The following is a 10,454-nucleotide window of genomic DNA, read 5'->3' as shown; positions in this document are numbered from 1 at the left end:
AAATGATCAAAGGGTTGATTGTTGTCAGTCTGTACTTTCAGAAACATAATAACGCTATTATTAAACGGCAAAAACTTAAAAATATTGAATTTGGTATGGGATTTTTGAAGTGCAATTTTGTGTCAAATTTTTGTTTTGTTCGGTTGAGAAAAATGTGTTTAAAGCACAATTTCGGTTTTTGATTATTATTAATGTCATGTCAGGGATTAATTGCCAAAGAAGTCGCCAAGGATTATACTATAGATTCAGTAAAAGTACTAAATTCACGCCATAATTCAAAACTGTTTATATAAATGGAGTCAAATCGAGCCTAAGTAATGCGTTCCAAATAGGTCGATTTGGTGTTATTTTGGTTACTGCGAAAAAAAAAGAACGTGGAATTTAAATTTAGGTCTCTTTGATGTCACTAGAATGAATCTCAGAAGATTGAACCTAAATTATCATAGGTTTTTAAAAAAAAATTAAATCACTCATCAGAATTTAATAGAATTACTATAGAAAAAATATTTCAAACGGCCGAAATTGAGCAAAGCAAGACCAGAATAAAAAGAAAGAAAATAAACGTATTGATTTTTTCCCGCAAAAGCAGTTTAAACGTGATGATTGTGCTCACGATGTGCCGAATAGAATCAGAAAAAAAGTTATATTAGCAAAAAAAGTCGATTAAAAATTTGCTGGAGTTAAAACAATAATTTAAATAATTACTTAGAATTAAAGAAGGAATTTCACAATTTAATACTTAAATAATGTATTTAATTATATATAAATATATTAGCTGCCGTTGACGACCAGTTGATTCTCTTTATTTAGTAACTGATAAAAATTTCAATTAAGTATCTTGCGTCCCTTGGCTTTATTGGTTACCACTGTAAAATATTTTTAAACTTCAAATTTTGATAGACATACATTTCATAATATTTTAAAAGTCTAACGCCATTTTGTTCATTGTGTTTTGCATTTCCTCATTTATTTATTTTTGTCTATATACATTTAATTGTGTCACAGCAAAGAGCAGCAGTGTTTAAAAATGGTTGCACATTAAAAATTTTTCTTTTAAAATAAAATTTAAAGCATGCGTTATACTCAGACCTACTAAGCCCCGAAAAATACTGCGAATTTTCGTTCTTTTACGATAATTAACAATAGAGAAAAAAGTCATGGTGGTAATCATAATGGGATAGATGTTTCATTTTAAAAATATTGTTGTAAAATATATGTAACTTTTTAAGCACTAAAGCAACTTATACAGTAAAAAAAACAAGGCACAACTGAAACGATAATTAAAAAAAAACATTTGAATATAATTACAACTAGAATAATTACAAACACAATATTTAATTGTCTCTAATTTTTTTTAAAAATTGCAGAAAAACACTAAAATTTTATTTAATTTTTTTAATTACACAGAATTTTTATTAAAATTTAAAAAAAATCCTCTTTTAGATCCACATTTATACTATCCAAGGTATATTTGTGCCAAATTTCGTAAACCTGTGTGAAATGATGTCTTCTGCTGAGTTGGAACACGCGCACATTTTCTGTTTATTCGTACAGACAGAGATATAATAAATTGAATTTATAATCCTTCTCAAAATTATCTGCTTCAAATCATCCGGTTTTAAACATAAACTTTGACTTTGATTTCTGATTTTCACGGGCACTTGACTCGCAATCCAGTTTCTGTAACTTTGACTGTCCAAACTGAAGCTGCAAATATATCGTGATTATCACACAATCACGCGCCTAAACAAATTGTTTGCTATCTTGGATTTCATGCAATTCCTGTTTGAAGTTATATAATGTTACGAATATGTAATGCTGCTTCCCAGCATAGTTGGTTCCACCATCGGAAAGAATGTTTTACAGTCATCGGTATTGGGCGGAGTCCGGTGTCGCGTCGGAGGGTCCCGGAGCTTGGCGACAAACATGGCGATGAATGTGGCGACTTTGGCGCCAAAATAGATTATACCCGAAACATCAAGAATTTTCCCGATCCGTCCAGTAGGAACGGAGATACGCCTCGAACTTTCCTGATTGGTTGAGAGGCGTCTAGCCCCACCTCCTGAGACCTATAAAAGGAAGCGGCCGCAGCTGCTAGGGCAGAGTAGTCGGAATGGACAGTTAAAAAACTGGTCTTCCAGAGATAAGCGGAGCAGCGACGAAGTGAAGCTAGTGCTGAACTAAGCTGTGCGCTACTGTCTGTCTGTCTTGTTATATGCTGCTGTGTATGCTGTTGTTGCTGCACGTCTCGGCTGAAGATAATCGTCTTCTGTGCTGTATATAGTTGTCGTCTTTGTGCTGTCCTGTGTGTCTTCGTGTAAATAAAAGTCGTTGTTTCATTTTCTACTGCCGCCTGCTGATGGAGCGTTCTCCACACCATATAACTCCCACTATCCAAACGAACCCCGGACATTTCGTAACAATAAGTTTTGAATACATTCTCAGCTTTTAGCCTTATGTGAGTCGCTCTGTACTGATTATAAATTAATAAAGAATTATTTAAAAAATTGTAAGACTCAGACCTGTTACTTAATTAATCATCATTAAGAAAAATGGAATTAGCATTTAAATAGAACTCGAGCCAGCTTTTTTTACAAAAAAAATTATAACACTCACACACACACATATGTTAGGGATAATGTGATTAATCGATTATAATAAATAATAATCGATGGATACAATTAATCTCTTTATCACAATAACGTCTATTAACTAAATAAGAACTTATTAATTACATTGACCAAAACATATACAATGTGTAGTTTTATTCTACAACATTATAAAAAAGCAAACTATTTGCATTTTAATTAAATACAGGGAAGTAAAAAAATTTATATTTCTCATAGTTATTATATTTACAAATAAAATGCTACATTTGTATTTCCAAATAAAATATTTTATTCATAAATGGTTCATCTTTTATCACAATTTTTAGGTCCATTATTTTAACTTGCGCATTTTTTAATCTCATTTATGAGCTCACAGATGTCATATTTACAGAAGAATTAAGCCTCTTAACAACACAAATTAATTTGGATTATTAGTTTCTCTAATTCATCTGTCTTAAATTACAATTTCATTGAACTTTCCAACCGATAAAATATTTGTACACTTTGTTCCGTAACAATTTCCGTATACTTCTTTTTATTTTTATTTGTTTAATCTCAAAGTGAGAATTGCCAAACGATTTCTTTTTTTTTTTTTTTTTCACTTTAACAATTTTACAATTGACATATTCTTAATCTAAATTGCGTTTGTACAATTATCTTTAATTTTTTTTTTTTTACAACTTAGAACATTTCCAAGAAAAGATTGGTGAAAATCAGTCTGTAATCTAAAACACATTTTATGTTTTTGTTGTTAATCTTTATAATGTAAATACAGGCTGCAATTGAAAAAAGAAAGCAAGTTTTATCTTTAATCTCAAGATAAATTTTCTCTTTAAGATAACCTTATGACAACGCGTTAGAGTCATTTCTGAGTTTATTTTGATATTGAATGGGAGGAAAAGAAGATGTAATTTGCAACGAAGCTGATAAGTAATTCCAGGATTAAAATGTTTCGAAATTTAGTAAGTTTTCAACTATTATTTCTTTCCATTTAAAGAAGTAGTTTAATATTTGATCTGTTATTTTACTACCGATGAAAAGTATCCTGTGAAATAATGCAATACTTTTTAATTAATTCAAATGCATCTTATTAAATTATTTTGATTAGAAACGTAAAGGATGTTTCATCACAAAAAATTGATATGACAATTATTTTGTCATAATACTTTGTTTATAACTTTCTTCGTCAAAATTGCTTTATTAGTAAAAATAAAAAATCGTTATTTCTGTGTTGAGTACAGTATGAAATATGAACGAAATACATTCTTTCCTCGCGTTTTCATAAAAATTACATATATTCAGTCATCAATATCTTAATTTATAAAATAATATATTTATAAATAAGGCAATAAAAGATAAATTTTAATAAATAAATAATGTACAATAATAAGTAAGTGATAAAGACTGGAGACTGCCATTAACTCGTTATATTTTCATTGTTTGATATTATTTTCATATAATTTCGAGTTGATGTGGCATGAAAGTTTGGATAAGGGATTCTCGGCTGAAGTATCCGTTGATGTCTTAAGTGATGATTAAGAATTATGAGGTCATTTATCTGTTACTTATAAATCAAACAAAATTTGGTTTCGTTCCAGTTGTGCCACTTGCCGATAAATTTAAAAAAAAGGCAGATTTCAAGATTTTTTTTTTAAAATATTGAATGAAACAAAATAAAAATTTATATTCTGCTTTGTGAGACTAAGTTGCATTTATGACAGACAACAGTTTTTAATTAATTTTTTTAAAATATTAAGCCATTAATTTTCATTTGTCAAAACACGACAGAAAATGATGACATTGTTTGTAAAAGGTATTACCAGAATTTCTATAAAATCATTTGTTAAAACGGTTTGATTTGTTAAAAATGTTTCGATTAGTAAAGTTTGATTTGTTCAATAAACCTTCATTATGAAGCTACACAAGAGCTGTTTTATAATTCTGAGTCATTGCCAGATGATACCTGTATTCCATTCTTTACGATAAGACAACTTATATTCCCCGACTGCAGAATCAACGTCAAATTAATTGATACGAAGGACTTATCTATTATTTTCCAATTCTGAAACTCAGACTCTAATATGTTACAACAATTCACGAGAAGACATTATCGTATGACAAATGTCTAATACATAACGGTAACTCATGGAAAGTCATTTCTTATGACAAACATTAAATATGACATGCCGATTCACGTCTTTGTCATATGACTAATGCCTAATACTTAAAGGTAATTTATATGCCATTATCTTGTGATAAATAAATGTAATACGTCACGGTAATTCACGAGATGTCACTATTGCATGACTAATGTCTAATATGTAACGGTAATTCATATAACGTCATTTCTTTGTGGCAAATATCTAATACGACATGGTGATTCTTGTCATTTTCATATGATTAATGTTTAATATGTAATGGTTCATTATATGTCATTGTCTTATAATAAAGATTTAATATTTTATAGTAATTCACGAGATATCACTATTGTATGACTAATGTTTAATATGTAACGATAATTCATATAATATTGTCTTACGATGAGTATCTAATACATCACGGAAATTCACGAGACGTCATTTTCATATAACTAATGTATAATATGTAACGGCCCTTTATGTGTCATTGTCTTATGATAAATATTTAATACGTGACGGTAATTCACAAGATGTCACTATCTTATGACAATGCCTAACGCGTAACGGTAATTCATGTAATTTCTTTGCGACAAATATCTAATACGTCATGGTAATTCTCGAGACGTCATTATCATTTGAATAGCGTCTAATATGTAACGGTCATTCCTATGCTTTTGTCATGTGATAAATATTTAATATATCATGGTAATTCACGAGACGTCACTATTGTATGTCTAATGTTTAATACGTTACGGTAATTCATATGTTGCTATTGTCTTGTGACAAATTTTTCATACGTCATGGTAACTGAATAAACGTCACTTTCATATTATTAATATCTAATATGTAAAGGTAATTCATATGCCACTGTCATGTGATCAATATTTTATGCATCACAGTAATTCCTGAGATGTCACTATCGCATAACTAATGTCTAACATGTAATGGTAATTCATATTACGTCATTTTTTTGTGACAAATATCTAATACGTCATGGTAATTCTCGAGACGTCACTTTTATATGACTAATGTCTAATATGAAATGGTCATTCACATGCCATTGTCATGTGATAAATGTTTAACACGTCACAGTAATTATTAAGATATCACTATTGTATGATAAAAGTTTAATACGTAACGGTAATTCATATAATGTCATTGCCTTGTGATTAATATGTGATACGACCTGATAGCTCATGAGATATCTTGACTAATATCTAATATGTAACGCAATTCGGGTGACATGTAATGTAATTATGCAATTAACGTAACAACCGATTGCATGTTGTCTTACATTTTTGTGATCGAAATAAATTTTTCTACTTTTCTATGTTCTGCTCTTTTTTTAGTGTTTCGCTCTTTTTTTAACTTTCTTTTTTTCTCCGAGTTTTTATCATTTATGTATCTCTCATTTCCTTATAATAAATATCATAATATCTTAAAATATATTTTTCTCGATTGTAATATCAAATGACGTTTCTCTTTTTGAATCAAAATGCACTTTAAATCAATCAATAAAATAATATTGAAACTCGGAAAATATTAAAAGATTGCAGGAAATATACAACTGTATTAAATTCTTTAGCACATCAAGAATAGAATAACACTTACATCTTTATTATCTTTATCTTTATAGATATTCTTTAATCTTTAATTTATATCTATCTTATCACATATCTTTATAGATATAAAATCAAATTGAAAATCTGTAATAAAACGTGCAATTGCGCTTCTCGTCTCTGTTAAAATAATTACAAATACATTTTTTAATATGAATCATATTATAAACAATGTACTTGCACATTTAAAATGAGTATCAATATGATAACTGAAATACTTTTCTTACTCAGGTTGATATGATCTGTCAAACTTATTTTATCATTTTAATTCACAAAATGAAAAATTTTATGCAGACAAATAACAAATTCACTTTTTTCAAAATATTTCATTTAAAAATTATTTAAATAAAATGCAAGAAAGAACCGGTTTCATCAGCGAAATATAATATTCAGAGAATTTTGCATACTTCCTAGATGGTTTTTCCCTTTTCAAAATGAAGCAAGATTTCCTGCCATTATGTAGCTAATGAAGAAATAAATTTTTCACCAGCACTGATGCCATCAAAAGAAAAATCCTTAGTCATTTAAAAAGATTCACATGTGATCGAAAAGTTTGTTTATCCTTTGCAGATGGTTTTGTAAAGTTGCGCAGGTGGTGTAGGCAACACTCGACATTGTGGTGGTTTTGGATTATTTAGAAAATGATGTTCTTAGAGTCAGTTAAGGTAATTTTTTTGTTTGTGTTAGTGTTTCTGAATTAGTTAGGTTACTTTTAATACAAACATGTACTTTTAGTAATAGACATGTTCCTTTAATAGCATGTCTGTTGCTAAAATTAATTTTTAAATTGAACGGCCATGGTAATTTACTAAGTTTGAACTGATTTTTTTTTTAAACTTTCAAAAATAGCGATATTTATGAATATTTGCATAAAAAAAGATCGAAAAAACATCTACAGAAACAAAACATACCAATTAAGTGGTAAAAACTTTTTTGAAAATGGAAAAAAAGTGCTTTTTTGACAGAAATGGTTAAATGATTTAATTAATTAAATGATCGAAAAAAACATCCACGAAACCAAAATATATCAATTAAAGGGGCAATTTAAAAAAAAATGGAAATCGAGCTTTTTTAGGCTAAAAAAAGGTATAAAGCAAATAAATAAATAAATAAATAAATCTTCTAGTTTAGAGGTTAATCAAATGATTTGCTTAACAGTTTGCAGATGGCTTAAGAAATATATTAAAATATATTATCTAGTTCTTGAACTAAAAATTAGCTGTATTTCTTCCATTCTTTAAATATTGGTTTTCGACTGATAAATAACTGAAATTTTCAATTTTTTTTCTCACATTGTGTAGTACTGAAACAACTATCAAATATTTCTAAATGAATGGATTACTTATTCTTTAGTTCAGAAATTGCAGAACATTTTGACAAATTATTGTACCAAGTTTGAATAAAAATATATGCATTAAATTTTATTTATGAGGTTTTTCGTAAGAAAATTCAATCAAGATAAGAATTTGAGAAAATAGCATTTAAAGATGTTAAATAGCATTAAAACATGTGTAAATGCTAATAGAAAAGTCAGTGTAATTTTCCAAAAAATAGAGTTAAGAACAAAATTCGAATTTTTTTATAAAGAAATTGTTTAAACCTTAAAAATATTAAACATTTTTTTTTTCATAATTTCGTAAAAAATCCATTTTTTAACGTAGTCACCTACCTTAACTCAATGACATTTTAGAAGATCGTAGAATATATATAAAACTGATTAAAATTAATATTCAGTTTTTCTCATTAATTTATTATCTCATTTACTATTTCGCATTAATTAAACTTAATTTCATTAATTTATAAGTACAGTCAAAAGAATGCTAATTATAGTAATTAAATGTTACTCTTTAAGATTTCATATTTTGATTAACATAATTAATTAAGCCTATACATCTAGATGTTGATTTCTTTTCCTCCTACCCAACTGCTCGTTTGTTTTTAACATGTTTAGAGGCTGGCACAATACCTTAAATTGCTACAGACATGATAAAATCATCAGGAAGGGTCTTACTGAAACTTTCTCGCATACTCTCTTATAAATGTGTTATTCCTCCTCCCTCTGGCATAAAATTGAAGATCTTGGACAAGATCTTGAAGACCCCCTAGTACCCAGATTTTTATTTTCAGAGTACCATACATGAGTGTTTTAATCTTTACAGTATAGAGAAAGCCTAATATGCAAAAGCAAGAATGCATCCTCTTTCCTGGCAGACTTGAACGAAAATTTAATGTAGAAATACAATTTTAGTTAAAAGATCACATTCCAAATTTCATTTATCTATGTCGTAATGTTTTAAGTTATCACATATATGTAAACATAAAAAAAACCCCTCTGGGCAAGTAAATAGACAGAGAGCAATCAAATTTGACTTTGCTATTTTTTTTTATAAAAGATAGTCATTAAAACTGGTTTTTAAAATTTTAATTGCATTTTAAATTGAACATTAATCCAATCTCAAGGTTACATAGAGTTAAAAGAGAATATGGCAGTAATCCCAGGCTGTGTTTTCCACATAAGTAGATAAGTTGTTCGCTCAGAGGTTGAATACTTGCTCTGAAATTCTGTCTTTTAAGACAGCTAATTCAGAACAATATCTTTATAAACTCAGCCCTTTAAGTGTCAAAAATCAATGACGGTAAGATGAGGTGAAGCCAAGCCACATTATCACTTTTGCAGCTTTTATTTTATTTATTTATTTTTAATTTGCGCATTGTAGAATTTTCTTAGCTATAGTAATGACATCAAACTTGTATAAGAATTTTATATAAAATTTTCTTGTATAAGATAGTTTAAATGTAACTGTAAAATATTTTCTCAAATTAAAAAAAAAAAAAAACTAGAAGAATATTTTTCAAAATTTAGACCTGACCATCTAAAATTCGACGGTTCGGCTTATGGATTATTTTTATGTCTATAACTTTTTTTATTTTAATTTTTATTCTTAGTTTAATATCTTTTTTTTAATGTTTAAAGGCCTCAATTTAGTATTCTTTTAACTTGTAAATGCTATTTTCAGCTTTCCTTATCAATAGACAATGCCATTTTATCAAGACATACAAAATTTCAGCTTACTCCTACCAGTACCTTTTCCGTTACATTTAGTTTTCTATATTGCTCCTAGAATGATGTATTTAAGGGCGAATTCACAAATTTCATCATGTTGACAGCTTTTTATTTGCCATTCAAATGTTTTTTTTTTATCACGCATTTCTTAAATAAAATACCGTTTTATAAGTTTTTGTGATGTATGAATACATAAAAAGTTTCACCAATGACAAAAGATATGAAATCAACGAAATAGTTTTATTTGATTGTTCATATAATGACACTTACAGAATATAAGAAGTGAACCATAAATTGAATTTTTATTTTCTATTAATTACTTTGTAGAATTGCAATTATTTAATTTTACAAAGAACCTGAACAAATTATTTCTGTTTATAAATAATGCAAAATAAACTCCACGTAGCAAGTAAAGGCCCATTTGGGCTTATTTAAATTTATTGATGTACAATATTTCTTACAAATCTCTCGAAATTCGAAACTATCGAAAAATCAAGCATCGAAACGTTATTAGATATCGCATTTAACATTTATTCTTTGAATATAAAATATATTTTACATTTATTACTTGCATGTGTGAAAACAGACAATTTCAAATAAGTGTAATTCTTCAAGAAATAGTGATTCATATTTTAAATTACCACTATTTTTATTAAAGCAGAAATCACAAAAATTCATATTTGATCATATTTTTTTCCAAGTAGGTGCGAGATTTTTCGGCGAAGTAAATTTAGAAATGACGAATATCATTTAGCTTGAATGCTGAAATGTATAATGTTAGGAAATACAGGTTTTCAAGAAAAATGTTTTATTGCAAAATTATACACGGAATTTCGAATAATATTTCTCTTTTAGTTATGTTTTTTAAAAGAAGGCGGATATTGCAAATTACTTTTAAAATATTGCGGTTATTCATTTTTTTATTTAACATTAAATAAATGGACAAATATGATTTGTCAGATAATTATATTTAAGCGAATTAAAACGCTATTTTTATACACTTTTGAAAAAAATTCAGTATTTA

The 10,454-nt window shown here is 27.9% G+C and overlaps 1 protein-coding gene across 2 annotated transcripts in view; it reads left to right on the top strand.

The window, feature by feature from the left end:
• The first annotated feature begins 3,463 nt into the window (after window positions 1-3,463).
• The window catches only part of LOC129957073 (maltase-glucoamylase-like), a 77,434-nt gene continuing 70,443 nt past the window's right edge, over window positions 3,464-10,454 (top strand). Inside the window, exons 1-2 of one of the 2 annotated variants that reach the window (XM_056069209.1) lie at window positions 3,476-3,571; window positions 6,937-7,031. In XM_056069209.1, the coding sequence (XP_055925184.1) occupies window positions 7,008-7,031 (24 nt within the window). In that variant the 5' untranslated portion in view covers window positions 3,476-3,571; window positions 6,937-7,007. Of the gene's footprint in view, window positions 3,572-6,936; window positions 7,032-10,454 lie in introns of both variants that reach the window. The other variant, XM_056069210.1, reaches the window with a different exon arrangement.

Source organism: Argiope bruennichi, chromosome 11 (assembly GCF_947563725.1).
Source record: "Argiope bruennichi chromosome 11, qqArgBrue1.1, whole genome shotgun sequence".
In the NCBI taxonomy this organism is placed as follows: domain Eukaryota; kingdom Metazoa; phylum Arthropoda; class Arachnida; order Araneae; family Araneidae; genus Argiope; species Argiope bruennichi.
Note: the sequence above shows the minus strand (reverse complement) of the source record. Positions and strands in the feature narration are given on the sequence as shown.